Source organism: Salmo salar, chromosome ssa23 (genome assembly GCF_905237065.1).
Source record: "Salmo salar chromosome ssa23, Ssal_v3.1, whole genome shotgun sequence".
Lineage (NCBI taxonomy): Eukaryota > Metazoa > Chordata > Actinopteri > Salmoniformes > Salmonidae > Salmo > Salmo salar.
The window spans coordinates 41,342,955-41,358,819 of record NC_059464.1 but is presented as its reverse complement, the minus strand read 5'-3'; the positions used below and the strand labels follow the sequence as shown (position 1 = coordinate 41,358,819).

General features: G+C 41.7%; 2 protein-coding genes across 6 annotated transcripts in view; both read left to right on the top strand.

Moving 5' to 3' along the window:
- Nucleotides 1–1,203: 1,203 nt before the first annotated feature.
- LOC106584617 (calcitonin-1) lies at nucleotides 1,204–6,591 on the top strand. Of its 5 annotated transcripts, none has more exons than XM_014170099.2 (5): nucleotides 1,204–1,321; nucleotides 2,245–2,336; nucleotides 3,214–3,348; nucleotides 5,023–5,202; nucleotides 5,977–6,591. In XM_014170099.2, exons 2-4 carry the CDS (start codon nucleotides 2,251–2,253, stop codon nucleotides 5,180–5,182), a joined length of 381 nt encoding a protein of 126 aa, XP_014025574.1. In that variant the 5' UTR covers nucleotides 1,204–1,321; nucleotides 2,245–2,250; the 3' UTR covers nucleotides 5,183–5,202; nucleotides 5,977–6,591. The 5 variants fall into 5 exon arrangements, with proteins under 5 accessions (XP_014025574.1, XP_014025573.1, XP_014025570.1 ...); XM_014170098.2 differs by having other exon boundaries at nucleotides 5,020–5,202; XM_045706238.1 differs by lacking the exon at nucleotides 1,204–1,321 and adding an exon at nucleotides 1,784–2,019.
- Nucleotides 6,592–15,314: 8,723 nt separating this feature from the next.
- LOC106584619 (protein inscuteable homolog) overlaps nucleotides 15,315–15,865 on the top strand; it is a 100,909-nt gene continuing 100,358 nt past the window's right edge. Inside the window, exon 1 of the mRNA XM_014170100.2 lies at nucleotides 15,315–15,755. The gene's annotated coding sequence lies outside the window, so the exon portion shown is untranslated. The remainder of the gene's footprint in view (nucleotides 15,756–15,865) is intronic.

Sequence of the window (15,865 nt, the reverse complement as noted above, 5' to 3'; positions counted from 1 at the left end):
TGATTTAGCGCCTGGGACTTCGGCGCCGCTCACTGTTCAATAACACTAAAAGGCTCATCCTGTCTAATGGGGTACCTCTGTGACGCATGCAGGGAAAGGCCCCCCCACTCTCTTTCTCTTACACACACACACACACACACACACACACACACACACACACACACTTTATGATGCTTTGCCCGCTAATGAAAAGGAAGGGAAATTAGATGATGCCACCTGACAAACCGTTCTGTAATTGTTTTTGAAAAACAACTGTCTTTGTCATCAGGGATTCTGCAATGATTCCCTGTTGAAGTCCACTTAATTTATCCATTGAAGAAGGACATGGACTGGGGCAGGGATAATCATTATAACGCATTAGCCATGTAATCATAATTCATACCAATGTTGTCTTTTGGTATGTGGACTAGGTAACTTGTAGATGAATAACGTAATGATGAACCCTTTATAAACCCTGTGTTACTGTGGATCATTGAGACACAGTCATACTCATTAACTCAGATTACATTAGAGGAGTTCAAAACCATGGTCAAATTCTACATTTTTTTAAATCTTAATTGTATAAAATAAGGACATGTAAAATCCTATTTTTTCCTGAGTTGAAGTCGTTGCAGTGATTGTATTCATGATGGTAATAAATGCTCTTTTATTTAACTGCTCAGATAATTGTAAACTTTTTTGAGTAGAACAATCGGCCGTATTTGGGTTTCAGCATGACAGCGGAATAGACTGGGGTACTTGATCCCTATGTCTCTTGGTTGAGTAGCACCAACCTTGGAGTGGATGGGACTGCAGTATACCGTCATTCCCAGCAGATGGCCCTGCCTACTAGTACTTTGCTGTGGCTTTTATCAATTTGGCATTTGAAAAATAGCATGCGTGTAACAATTTTGGAAGCCTATAAAATATTTATTGCGAGGGATGGTTGCCGTGGCCATTCATTAGATTTGCTCCTGGTTAATTAATGACCTCAATGGAAATGTGGATATCAAATTGTCCAAATGACTGGTGGATTTTGTGAATGGAGCACTTAGTGACTAAAGAATGACGTCATTGCAAAGCCATATCCCTTATTAGTGTGCCAAAAGTAAGGGGTGTCATCCGATTGGCTCGCAGGAGCATCTCAGCGACGGGATTGGCCAACGGGAGATAATTAAACACCTACACAGTCAATGCACAAATGCAAGCAGTGGATATATAGGCTTGTGCATTGGCATTGCATGCTACAGATCCAAGAGTTGGTCTTCAAAGTGAGAGAAGTCAACATAGGCGTTTCCTAGAAAGCTATATATTTTTGGGGGCCCGGTGATTAACACAAAAGGTAAGTGGAGAACTTTAACCAGATCCACATGGTGGAGACTGTGTATTTGTATGGAACGTTGACTTAATGGGTTGTGTCTGAGGACTCTGTAACTCGGTTGGATATGGAGAGTGTGGACCTGCATTTTGGCGCAGTGTGATGTGATGGTGACGGTAATGGGATTGAAGTGTGGCCATAGGGGTCACAACTCTCCTTCAGCTCTGTGGTGGAGGCAGAACAGAAAAGATGGAAAGAAAGATGAGAGAGAAAAAGTGAGCAAGAGTGAGTGAGAGACCAAAGAGTAAGTAAGAGATGGAGAGAAAGAAACAGTGAGTAGAATAGAGAGAGAGATGGAGTGCTTGTGTGTGACAAAGTGGTGGCAGCTCATTACACTAATGTACTGGTCCTCCCCTGGGAGTTGGCACGCTGGCTGGAACCACTATCCCCTCCTCACAGCAGCTAGCTAACGCTACGTCCCTTCAGTTAGCACCAACCGACAGGCTTGGACCCCCGTCATTCCTGGACACGCCAAGGGCTCCTCCTCAGAGAACTACCTCTCCTGTCCTGTGCTGTGCTGTACCCAATATTGTGAGACTGGAGGAATAGTTTGATACATGGAGAAGAGTAGAGGCTGTTTGGATGGAAGGTGTCATGGGGAGACAGAAGGATGGATGGATATGCAGCTTGAGAGATCAATGCTACTGAACTGAGCTAGTGTGGTAAAGCTGAGTCTGCTGTCAATACATCATCTAGCAGCTCATTTCAAACTTAACGAAGGAATCCTTTAACCAACAGTTTTATTGTGTTACATTAGCTGTACAATGCTTAATCTCGTTCTGGTAAACGTATGCTGAATGTTTTTGTGTTGGCGACCTGCTTCTCTCATTGTTACATGTAAATGTTAATGTAATTGCTTCACTGATGGGACTGTCTCTTTGCTGTAGGGGACCATGGTTATGTTGAAGATCTCTGCTTTCCTTGTTGCCTATGCCCTGGTCATTTGCCAGATGTACAGCTCACAAGCAGCCCCCGCCAGGTGAGCCCGACGGACATACAGATATGTAAAAACTTACACTCATACACATACATACATCACACCACACACCTTGTGTAATCTGACATGAAAAGATTGATAGGACCTGCTGCTAAATATAACTGTATTATTTAAGAATGAAAATTATGAATTACATTTTTGGGGGAAATCATTTTAATCTGTGATAAAACTTACATAGTACACATGTTTTGGTCTGTAAATTGTTGATTTAGAAACTGTAACAAATACATAAAAGTTAATATGTTCCTTAATCCAATATCCCAGAAGTGCACTCCAGTTAAAGGGACAGCAATCCATGCTTAGGTTTAGTTTCCCTGTCACTGTTTCCACATGCTAACATTGTTGAGCTTCACAATCAATTTGAAATACTTTTGGATGATTTGGTCATGATACACGAAAAATGCTAATATCGGTACCATGACTTGAATGGGATTTGTGCCACAAATGCTAAAATGTTAGCATGTGGAAACCGTGCCAGGGAAACTAAACTAAAGCACGGATTGCTGTCATACCTTGTCGATAGCCTGCTTAAAGGGTAAAAGGGACTGTAATGACATTTGCAGAAAGAAAAAACACCACACAACAAGAGGCATTTCATTTAGGAGAGATAAATGAGACATATAAAAACATCCAAGCCACTCCCCGTTATACATCTGAACTAGGTCACACCTCGGCCCTTTTAGATGGACTGCTCTTAACAGATGACTATTTTCCATGTTGGCTGGGGTCCATTCCAGTCCCACGTCATATCTTTAGACTCAGTGATGCTCTGAGGATCTTTTTTTTCCCAGGTGATAACGCCAGTTGAGTTTTTACGCTGATCCCTGTGCATCACCCACCCCCTTTCTTCCTCCTCTAGAACGGGCATAGAGTCCATGACAGACCAAGTCGCGCTCACGGACTACGAGGCACGGAGGTTACTCAACGCCATAGTCAAGGAGTTTGTGCAGATGACAACTGAAGAGCTGGAGCAGCAAGTGAATGAAGGCAATAGGTACAGACAACTGCTTTTTCTTCCTGCATTTCTAACAGCCTGAGTTTGCCTCTTAGCTACCAAGTAATGGACTGATGATGAATTAAACGTGATGATCAGTATTGATGGTCAGAGCTACTTTTATATTACCTGTGTGGAGAGACGTCTTCTAGCCACCTGCCGTTTGATTTAATCCATTTGGAGGTATGTGCTCAGAGGAACGGTTACTAACTCCATCTCAAGGAGAGAGATCCAGATCCTAATCCCTCCCAACTGATTTTCTGTCGTAACCCTCCCACATGGATAAGTTTGACATTCAGTTATTTGAATGGATGAATGTTAAGTGTGTTTGCCTGCTGCAGATATTATATTAGCGGGGAATGCCCAACTGGATGGATAAGTGCATGGTCTCAATTAGTGGAGGCGGAAAGAGTTGCATGACAACAGGAAGCTACCCGTTCTGCTCTGTTTGGTGTGATATGAGGGTGGGTGTGAAGATACAATGGAGTTGGAGCATGGGGGTTGATTTAACGTTTTTGGAAGGGAAGCATGATATTTTGGAAATGTTAATTTCTTGCCTATGACAGCACGTCTGACAATGCATTGTGTATGAGACATGCATGAATTAAAGGGGGATGATACAGTACTAACATGAAAGTGAGAGTGAGTGTGTGTGTGTGTGTGTGTGTGTGTGTGTGTGTGTGTGTGTGTGTGTGTGTGTGTGTGTGTGTGTGTGTGTGTGTGTGTGTGTGTGTGTTGGAGAGAGAGAAACCTGCATGGGTCCTGCTACTATGAGCCTGTTTTCTGCATGTTTGTCTCTCCCCTCTGACAGCATTGAAAGACCCCTAACCAAGCGCTGCTCCAACCTCAGCACCTGCATGCTGGGCAAACTGTCCCAGGACCTGCACAAATTACAAACGTTCCCCCGCACAGACGTGGGCGCGGGCACGCCTGGCAAGAAACGCAGCGCGCCCGAGAGCGAACGCTATGCAAGCTCCGGGGAGACACATGACAGCATCTAACCCTTCGCCCTCCTCCTGTTCCCACTCTTTTTCACTTTTCATTTTAACGTCCTCCTGGTTCTAAATCTCCGTGCATGTCAATTTTGCCTGCTTGATTGACATTAGAGCGGATCTCCCATCGCAACGCCCCCGTGATTTTCTTCCTTCTTCTTTTGATAATTCCTTTCCCCTTTCGGCAGAGAATGACGTTGTATCTGTTTAGACAATCGAAATGAGAACTTATCTAAATTATTTTTATACCAGGAAGACTTTTACTTTTTATTCTTAAGAAATGTAATGTTAGTACTTATTTATTGTATGGAACTTTGACTTTTCCAACAACTGCATTCAATATTTTTTGAATTGCAATATAGAATAAATCATAGTTATAATAGCAGTTCCAATATCCTTGAACTGTCTCTAAAACCCTCACCAAGTCTCAAGGTAAGAATTATGACCAACTGAACCATTCTAATGATCGAACATTTCCAGAGACTATATTAATCCTCTGTCTACTTTTATGTGTGTGTGTGTGTGTGTGTAATAGTGCACTTGTGTAGGTCATCTGTGTGTGTGCTTGAATATGTGTATGTTTGTGAGTGTCTGGCATGAGTGTGAACACAAATGTGTATTGTATGTGTACGATGTGCGGAGCAGGGCTCACCATTAACCCCCGTCTCCATTCCTGAAGCAGCATTACAGCACAGAAGCGAGCCTGCAACACGGCCACCTGCGTGACTCACCGCCTGGCAGACTTCCTGAGCCGGTCGGGGGGCATGGGCAACAGTAACTTTGTCCCCACTAACGTAGGTTCCAAGGCTTTTGGCCGGCGGAGGAGAAACACACAGATGTGAACATTCCAACAACCTTCAGGGTGAATATTCCTCCTCCTCGCTGTCCTTTCTGTCTATGTTCTTTCAGCTAGGCCTTATTTCTATTCTCTAGCTTTTAGTTAAATGCCTGACATGACCAATGACTGTATATATGAATGAACAAAACCATCGATCACGTGTGAAGACTCAATAGACATTTGAAGACAACTAAGCCGGTTAGGATGGCGTCTCATATGGTTGATTTATGTAGAGATAACATGCGCAGTTTGAGCTACTCCAGGAAGTGACGTTGCAGGCTAGTTCAGTGTTGCCCCCCTCTCATTGAGTATCTCAAGTTCAAGGCTGACCGGGGTACTGCAGGCTGCCATTAGCTACTATAGTACATTATCCTTATAGCTTCTTCTGTATGTCCAAGGACATACATCTGGTATAATAGAAGCAAGTATTGGTTCCATAATTGTCTACAAAATGTGTATTTATTTACACAAAGATTGACTACAAAGATTGGCATTTTCCCCTTCACTAGAATGGTGGACCCTGTTTTCTGCAAACAATGCCTGCAATACCGTAGTCGGCCTTGAACTTCGTGGCTTCAATGAGAGGGAGCATAAAAAAATATTATTTTTTTTCATAAAAAAATGTATATCTTTTTTTTAAATTAAGATTTTACATATAGATAATTGATTTCCTGTGTTGATGAAAAAGAATTGCTTGGTCTTCTTGTTTGCTCAGAGGACTTAAGTTTTGTGACTGACAGAAGGTGTTGGGCACTGAAGTTGTTGACTTGTCTGTTCTCTCTCTCTCTTCCCTTTCAGATGTTGACCCTCCTTAACGCGATGACATCAGAACATATCTGGGAGAAAACAACAAAACAAACAGAAAAAAACACTGGCTTTATTATCCACTCTCCCACAGTCTACACAAAGAAACCCCTTCAGATTGTAGGACTCCTCTCATTCCCATAATGTTATGAACCTTTCATTTTGCTTTTTGCAAACCAGAAGGGGGAAAAATGAAAAAATTACAGCAACCTCCGTTATGTACATTGACAGCTGAATCCGATTCCTTTTTTTTATACATTAAATTAATTTGAAATGAATGGAGAAAGCATCAGTGCTTATTTATTACTTATTATCTATTGTCTTAGAGCACATTTGTACCATGTGACCCATTTGCCCTGTCACTCATACCCCCTGTCCCCATGGCAACTGTGACCCGCAGGGATAGACATTAAAGATCAGCTTTCCCTTGGCTCCCTCACAACTGCTGTCTTGTGCCTTGATGTAAAACACTTTACATGACATGATTGTACAGTATGTTTCAAGATTATAAGAAGATTGCGAAGAAGAGAATGAAGATGAAAAATATTCAAGAGATTAATATTGTAACAATTGTGAATTTCAGCAAGATTAAAATGTATTTTAGATACATTTGGGTTTGGGGTACTTGTGTTGTTCTTCAAAAGTTTCATGAAATGTTTAGGTGAAGAGAACCGTTGTGTTGATATTATATTACCTTTACATGGGATGAGTGGCTTCAGTTACAGACCATGCAGATTTCTCCGTAACTCTGGAACACTTTGGTCTAACACTGAAACACGTTGGGAATTCTGCAGCAAAGAAATCTGTTCTAACTTCACTGTAAACCCCAATGTGCTGTCATTACTCAAAACTTTTGAAGAAATCCGGGTACTGTTACTAAAAGTGATTTTGTAGTCATTACTCAAACCGGTAGAGTCACTGTGATCCTGTAGGGGTCCAGATTTGAGTTGCATGAGCTTGACTTTTTTTAATAATGCCCTCACTAAGCCACGCCTCCAATATAATTTCCCAGTGTACCTTGCTTGCCTTTGAGTGAATTGTAGAGTTACCATCCATGACTATATTTGTTAGTGACTGAGATGTGGTTGTCGAATTCATTTGTCCTGTGGCCTAATTATAGTCTTTAGGACAGTGCCTATCTCATAAGGCCCACACCACATCTCCTTTGAAGCCTACCTTTACCAAGATAAAGCAACCTGAAACACATGGTTTGCAGACCACATCAGGCCTGCAAGTAGGGTCACAAAATTCCCAGATTTCCTAACATTCCTGGTTGGAGGAATTCCTAGAACCTTCCATCCAGGCTATCTGGAATACCAACCAGAATTTTGCAACCCTACTTGCAAGTCACATTATGCTGACTTGTGAAGTGCTGTGCAATTCCTGTTGGAATCCAACCAATGTTAGGATATCCAATGGCTGGAATTTTTATTTACCATCAACCTGCATAGATAATGAGTATCGGGCTTCGGAATAGTGTGAGGAGACGACCTAAACCATTTCAGTAACGGGTGCAAAAAAATTGAACTAAATGATTGGATTAGTTTAGAAAAATATATGTTATTCATATTTTTTTAGCATAAGATTAATCAATCACTTAATATACATGCAAAAACACAGATATTAAAATCAAATCCCCCAAAAATCAACCTGCAGTAGAGCATGCTCGGTTAAAAGTTCATTTGTTATTATGACTTTAAAACATTTAGTTGATGTGACTTCTCGTTTAGTTTTGATTCAGTACCACATAAATATTTGAAGTAATATTGACTTTTCATTGACTTTGAGTTGAACATACTAGAAGCATTTGAGTAAAGAATGCCTTGGAGTTTAGTGCACTCCAAACCTTTCACACTGTTCTAAACACACACAACTTATTCATCTGGTTCGGTGACACAAAAAGGCCAGATTGTGACATCCATTTCCATACAAAAGACAAAGCTTTCATAGTAAATCACAAAAATGGAAACAAATATTGTCCTATTGTCCTCAAACTAGCCTATTCCAGCTCAACATGAATTCTCTTAGGAGGAGAGAGTTCAGGCATACCTTGTCCCAGTCACTGGCCTACCAAAATAAAGGAAACACCAAGATAAAGTGTCTTAACAAGGCATTGGGCCACCATGAGCCAGAACAGCTTCAATGCACCTTGGCATAGATTATACAAGTGTCAGGAACTCTATTGGAGGAATGAAATGCCATTCTTCCATGAGACAATACATAATTTGGTGTTTTGTTGATGGTGGAAAATGCTCCAGAATCTCCCATAAGTGTTGAACTCTGTTGACTACCACAGCATATAGTTTTCAAGCTCATCAAACCATTTAGTGACCACACTTGCCTTGTGGATGGGGGCATTTACATCCTATGGGGGCATAGCCATGGTAGCCAAAATAATGGCCTGCTCAGGATTTTTGTACATGACCCTAAGCATGATGGGACGTTAAGTGCTTAATTAACTCAGCAACCACACTTGTGTGGAAGCACCTGCTTTCAATATACTTTGTATCCCTCATTTACTCAAGTGGTTCCATTATTTTGGCCAGTTACCTGTATGTTAATAACTAGGTTGAAGAAAACAAACACATTAATATGAGTTTGAATAGGGCCTCCCGTGTGGCGCTGTGCCACCAGAGATTCTGGGTTCAAGCCCCGGCTCTGTCGCAACTGGGAGGCCCATGGGGCGGCGCACAATTGGCCCAGCGTCGTTAGGGAGGGTTTGGCCGGCAGGGATATCCTTGTCTCATTGCACACTAGCGACTCCTGTGGCAGGCTGGGCACAGTGCACGCTGACCAGGTCGCCAGGTGTACGGTGCTTCCGCCAACACATTGGTGCAGCTGGCTTCCGGGTTGGATGTGCTTTGTGTCAAGAAGCAGTGCGGCTTGGTTGGGTTGTATTTCGGAGGACGCATGGCTCTCGACCTTCGCCTCTCCTGAGTCCGTACGGGAGATGCAGCGATGAGACAAGACTGTAACTACCAATTGGGGAGAAAAAAGGGGTAAAAATATATATATATATATGAGTTTGAATAACATTAAACAACAAAATAGAAATAGACAATATGAATGAATTTCTCAATATAACAGCAAAACCTAGCAAGTGTTCACTTGCTCTTGCTCAGGCTTTGAAAGCTTTGTCATCATCATCTCAGTCAGACAATTAAAGTGTAAATATTACGATAACTTCCCACGAGGGACCAGTACGGAGAAAAAATTTATGAAATGTATGCATTCACTACTGTAAATCGCTCTGGATGAGAGCGTCTGCTAAATGACTAAAATGTAAAAATGTAATAAGATGGTTTTAGCTTGAGAGGCACAAGCCTTCCCCAACCAACAAACGTGTGACCAGTTGTTTCTCCAAGTCAATGAAGGCTTATTGGGATTGTATTTTATTTCCATATTATGATGATTATTTTTGCATACACCCACCTCATTATTGTGGAAAACTCAATTATTATTTTCGTATAAAAAATATAATTACGACAGTCGTGATGGAAACAGGTAGTTTCGATACAATTTTATAAATGCTGACAGATAAGTTGACATGGTAGGATCTTTTTGTGTCGCTAAACTTGATCATGCGAGAAATGGTGGTGGAAATGCCTTTATGTGAAAATATTGAGAGAATAAGCATCACATCTATGTAAACTTAGATTCACTCGATGATATGGTGTGTGGTCCTCCCACTATGACTCGGGAAACCATGCAGTTTATTTGGCTACAGATGAAATACGTTATGATGAACTTCACAGGGTGGGGAAAGTGCACAGTGATCTTGATGCTCCTTTCTAATAAATATTGAGGGTCTTATTCAGAAAGTATTCAGACCCCTTGACTTTTTCCACATTTTGTTACGTTACAGCGTTATTCTAAAATGGATTCAATTGTTTTTTCCCCCTCATCAATCTACACACTATATCCCATAATGACAAAGCAAAAACTGATTTTTAGACAGTTTTGCTAATTTATTAAAAATAAAAACTGGAATATCACATTTACTTAAGTATTCAGACCCTTTACTCAGAACTTTTTTGAAGCACCTTTGGCAGCAATTACAGCCTCGAGTCTTCTTGGGTATGATGCTACAATCTTAGCACACCTGTATTTGTGGATTTTCTCCCATTCTTCTCCGCAGATCATCTCAAGCTCTGTCGGGTTGGATAGGGAGGATCATTGCAGAGCTATTTTCAGGTCTCTCCAGAGATGTTAGATTGGGTTCAAGTCCGGGCTCTAGCTGGGCCACTCAAGGACATTCAGAGATTTATCCCGAAGCCACTCCTGCGTTGTCTTGGCTGTGTGCTTAGGATAGTTGTCCTGTTGGAAGGTGAACCTTCGCCTCAGTCTGAGGTCCTTAGCGCTCTGGAGCAGGTTTTCATCAAGGATCACTCTGTACTGTGCTCCGTTCATCTTTCCCTTGATCCTGACTAGTCTCCCAGGCCCTGAAAAACATCCCCACTGCATGATACTGCCACCACCATGCTTTGCCATATGGATGGAGCCAGGCTTCCTCCAGACGTGACACTTGGCATTCAGGTCAAAGAGTTCAATCTTGGTTTCATCAGACCAGAGAATCTTGTTTCTCATGGTCTGAGAGTCCTTTAGGTGCTTTTTGGCAAACTCTAAGTGGGCTGTCATGTGCCTTTTACTGAAGAGTGGCTTCCGTCTGGCCACTCTACCATAAAGGCCTGATTGGTGGAGTGCTGCAGAGATGGTTGTCCTTCTGGAAGGTTCTCCCATCTCCACAGAGGAACTCTGGAGCTTTGCCAGAGTGACCATCAGGTTCTTGGTCACCTCCCTGACCATGTCCCTTCTCCCCCGATTGCTCAGTTTGGCCATGCGTCTAGCTCTATGAAGAGTCTTGGTGGTTCCAAACATCTTCCATTTACAAATGATGGAGACCACTGTGTTCCTGGGGACCTTCAATGCTGCAGAAATGTTTGGTACCCTTCCCCAGATCTGCGCCTTGACACAATCCTGTCTCGGAGCACTACGGACAATTCCTTCGACCTCATTGCCTGTTTTTTTTCCTCGGACATGCACTGTCATTTGTGGGACCTTATATAGACAGGTGTATGCCTTTTCAAATCATGTCCAATCAATTGAATTTACCATAAGTGGACTCCAATCAAGTTGTAGAAACAACAAAAAAATGATCAACGGAAACAGGATGAACCTGATCTCAATTGAGTCTCATAGCAAAGGGTCTGAGCACTTATGTAAATAAGGTATTTCAGTTTTTTTTATATAAATAAGCAACATTTTCTAAAAACCTGTTTCCACTTCGTCATAATGGGGTATTGTGTGTAGATTGATTAAATTGCTTTTTCCCCTAATCAATTTTAGAATAAGACACCAACGTAACAAAATGTGGAAAAAGGAAAGGGGTCTAAGTACTTTCCAAATGCACTGTAGATGGGAGAGTTTGAGGGGAGCTAAAGGGTGGGACTAAAAATAACAAAAAAAACAAGATAACTAAAATATACTTTGTAAACTTTGTACTTTGTAAAATATACTTTGTCCGTAAAATGTATATAGTATGTATATGCTGGAAGTAGAAACTTAAGTGTTGTTGTCCATTAGTTTACTCCAATTTGGAGAGGGGTGGTAGGGTTAGGGGAAAATAATGAAGGAAAATATATATTTTTTAAAGTATATATACACTACTGTTCAAAAGTTTGGAATCACTGAGAAATGTCCTTGTTTTTGAAAGAAAAGCATATTTTTGGTCCATTAAAATCAAATTGATCAGAAATACAGTGTAGGCATTGTTAATGTTGTAAATGACTATTGTAGCTGGAAACGGCAGATTTTTTATGGAATATCTACAAAGGCATACAGAGGCCCATTATCAGCAACCGTCACTCCTGTGTTCCAATGGCACGTTGTGTTAGCTAATCCAAGTTTATCATTTTAAAAGGCTAATTGATCATTAGAAAACCCTTTTGCAATTATGTTAGCACAGCTTAAAACTGTTTTCCTGATTAAAGAAGCAATACAACTGGCCTTCTTTAGACTAGTTGAGTATCTGGAGCATCAGCATTTGTGGGTTCGATTACTGGCTCAAAATGGCCAGAAACAAAGACCTTTCTTCTGAAACTCATCAGTCTGTTCTTGTTCTGAGAAATGAAGGCTATTCCATGTGAGAAATTGCCAAGAAATTGAAGATCTCGTACAACGCTGTGTACTACTCCCTTCACAGAACAGCGCAAACTGGCCCTAACCAGAATAGAAAGAGGTGTAGGCGGTCCCGGTGCACAACTGAGCAAGAGGACAAGTACATTAGAGTGTCTAGTTTGAGAAACAGACGCCTCACAAGTTCTAAACTAGCAGCTTCATTAAATAGTAACCGTAAAACACCAGTCTTAATGTCAACAGTGAAGAGGCGACTCCGGGATGCTGGGCTTCTAGGCAGAGTTGCAAAGAAAAAGCCATATCTCTGTCCATTGTCTGTGTTCTTTTGCCCATCTTAATCATTTATTTTTATTGGCCAGTCTTAGATTTGCCTTTTTCTGTGCAACTCTAATTCCCCAAATCTAGATATCCAAAGCTTATACAGACATCCCAAGACCACTCAAAGCTGTAATCGACGCAAAAGGTGTTTCTACAAATCAAATCAAATCAAATGTTATTGGTCACATACACATATTTAGCAGTTATTATTGCGGGTGTAGGGAAATCAAATCACATTTTATTGGTCACATACACATGGTTAGCAGATGTTATTGGGAGTGTAGCGAAATGCTTGTGCTTCTAGTTCCGACAGTGCAGCAACATCTAACATGTAATCTAACAATTCCACAACTACCTAATACACACAAATCTAAGTAAAGGAATGGAATAAGAATATATACATATAAATATATGGATGAGCAATGACAGAGCGGCATAGGCAAGATTCAATAGATGGTATAAAATGCAGTATATACATGAGGTGAGTAATGCAAGATATGTAAACATTATTAAAGTGGCATTATTAAAGTAACTAGTGATCCATTTATTAAAGTGGCCAATGATTTCAAGTCTGTATGTAGGCAGCTGCCTCTCTGTGTTAGTGATGGCTGTTTAACAGTCTGATAGCCTTGAGATAGAAGCAGTTTTTCAGTCTAGCTTTGATACAACTGTACTGACCTCGCCTTCTGGATAGTAACGGGTGAACAGGCAGTGGCTCGGGTGGTTGTTGTCCTTTATGATCTTTTTTGCCTTCCTGTGACAACGGGTGCTGTAGGTGTCCTGGAGTGCAGGTAGTTTGCCCCCGGTGATGCATCGTGCAGACCGCACCACCCTCTGGAGAGCCTTGCGGTTGTGGGCGGAGCAGTTGCAATACCAGGTGGTGATACAGCCCGACAGGATGCTCTCGATTGTGCATCTGTAAAAGTTTGTGAGGGTTTTAGGTGCCAAGCCAAATTTCTTCAGCCTCCTGAGATTGAAGAGACGCTGTTGCGCCTTCTTCACCACACTATCTGTGTGGTTGGACCATTTCAGATTGCTGGTGATGTGTATGCTGAGGAACTTGAAGCGTTTCACCTTCTCCACTGCGGTCCCGTCGATGTAGATAGGGGCGTGCTCTCTCTGCTGTTTCCTGAAGTCCACGATCACCTCCTTCATTAAAAAGTATTGATTCAGGGGTGTGAATACTTATGTAAATGAGATGTTTCTGTATTTAATTTTCAATTAATTTGCTAACATTTCTAAACACCTTCTAAACACTTTCCCTTTGTCATTGTGGGGTATTGTATGTAGATGAAGATTATTGTTTTCAATTTAATCCATTTTGAATTCAGGCTGTAATAACAAAATGCGGAATAAGTCAACAGGTATGAATACTTTCTGAAGGCACTTAGGTTCCAGGCAAAGGTGCTTTGGCAGTGAAGACTACATATGTTTTAGAAGTCTAATGTCACTGAAACGTGTACGATCGATGCTACAAACAATATGTGCCCTTGGGCCCATATTCATAATGCATCTACAGAGTAGGAGTGCTGATCTAGGATCAGGTCCACCCCCAGTCCATTGATTATAATCTAAAAGGCTAAACTGATCCTAGATCAGAACTCCAACTCTGAAAGGCTTTATTATGAATATGTGCCTTTGCGTTTTTAAGTTCCTCTATGCTTTTTATCAGCACAGAGACTAGACAGAACTGTGGATCTGTACTCCATTCCCCTCCGGCAGTATAGAGGCCTCATCTGTCATTTGGTTCTTTTTTGCAGCCTTTCCGCTGTCCTCGTGCTTTCTCAGTCTCTCTGTCTGGGCTGGAAGCAGCTCCGGAGTCGTCGGGAAGTGCTGGAATCAGCATGGAAATGACAAAAATATTCCATATTTTGATAACTGAAGTTGAGGGCTGGATTGGGGAGAGTTGTGCATCTTTCTCGGTAATCGATCCTCTTCGCCAATGAGAAAAAACAGACCTAATAGTGAACATCTGCATTTCATTGGGTCATTTCAGTTGGAAATTAGATGGTTCGTAAGACCTAGCAGCAAACTCCAATTTCCAGATAGAAGGATTTACCCTCACTCCAGTCCCCAGAAATTTACAGCACAACCCAACTCTTGTTTACAAAACGATGACATCAGTCAGTTAAACAGCCAGTATAGGTGAGGATTATCTTCACACCTTGCAATGTGACTCTCTCTGCCACATACAGCGACTACAAACACTTTCCTGTTGGTTATGTCAGGAAATAAGGGCAAATTGAAGAGGAAATGAGCATGTTTGCCGTCAGATTATCTGAAACTCAATATTTATTAATCCTACTCTCATGCATGCCTATAAAATAGATACCCTGTGTTTGTGTGTGTGTTTGTATGTACGTTTGTATGCATGCCCTCATGCATACCTTTTAAATATAAAAGACCAATCATTCACTCAAACATATAATAACCATGGCTAGAAGTTTTTTCTGGACCTCGTGACCAGAGCGGGAAAAACTCTGGTCCTAGCAATAACATTAGAGGCTATGCAGACTGACCAAAGCCTCCATCTGTTCCCTCGTAACACGAACCACCAGAACTCCCGTTTATATTTTGATTCCCCCCTTCTTTTTTAAAGCTCCCAATTTTTCTAGCAGGTAGTCATTTCCAAGCTGACATGCAACCAGACACACTGAAAGGCTCATGGTAAAAGTCCAGAAACAACACACTCACAGCCGACCTCCTCTTACCTTCCCAAAACCCCTTTTTCTCCTGTGACTTCTCAGAGGAAGGTAAACACCATTTTGCCGTGGCAGAAATGTGATTTCATTCTGCTGCGATAGCAAGTTCTGCAGTCTAGATCTTTTCTTCTCCCCCTCCTTCTTTTCCCACATCTGGATCCTAGTTCCTCATTTATTTATGTAGTATGCCTTTTTTTTGTGGGACTTTAAAAGTCCTTTACCTTTTTCCCTTGGCAGTTTCTCCACCAATTTGACAATTAGATTTTCGCCATAACTGGTGAACTCGGCAATTACATGCTCGACCACAGAGTCTCTCCAAAATAGAGCGTTGCGGCTCATATGGCATACCGAAATAGAATAGTTTTCATGTCTGTTTGGATGGCCGCCCAGCTAAAACTATGCTCAGCCGCTTGACTGACAGAGGGATGTGGGCTTTTTTCGCCCCAAGAAAAATGTTAGGGTCACGAATCCTGACCAAAGACTGAGGCAGTTGAGCTCCCAGTTCCTCGGTTGGGCTGCAAGGAGAGAGGAGGTTGCAGGGCAGGGACAGAGGCTTGTGCCTCGACAATGAAAACTCCAGGGGACACTTAATATTTAAGATGCTGACCTGAGGCTGGGGTAAGTCTGGCAAACACTCCCTCCTATTTGCTGACTGGGAGATCACATAAGACGGAATGGGGGTCTTGTGAGGTTGTCTGTACTTCTTTAAGAGACTAACTTCAATATAA

Coding starts and splice junctions, on each gene's coding strand:
- LOC106584617 (XM_014170095.2), top strand. CDS start 2,251: ATGGTTATGTTGAAGATCTCTGCTTTCCTTGTTGCCTATGCCCTGGTC. Junction 2,337..3,213: donor TCACAAGCAGCCCCCGCCAG/GTGAGCCCGACG, acceptor TTCCTCCTCTAG/AACGGGCATAGAGTCCATGA. Junction 3,349..4,159: donor CAAGTGAATGAAGGCAATAG/GTACAGACAACT, acceptor CCCCTCTGACAG/CATTGAAAGACCCCTAACCA.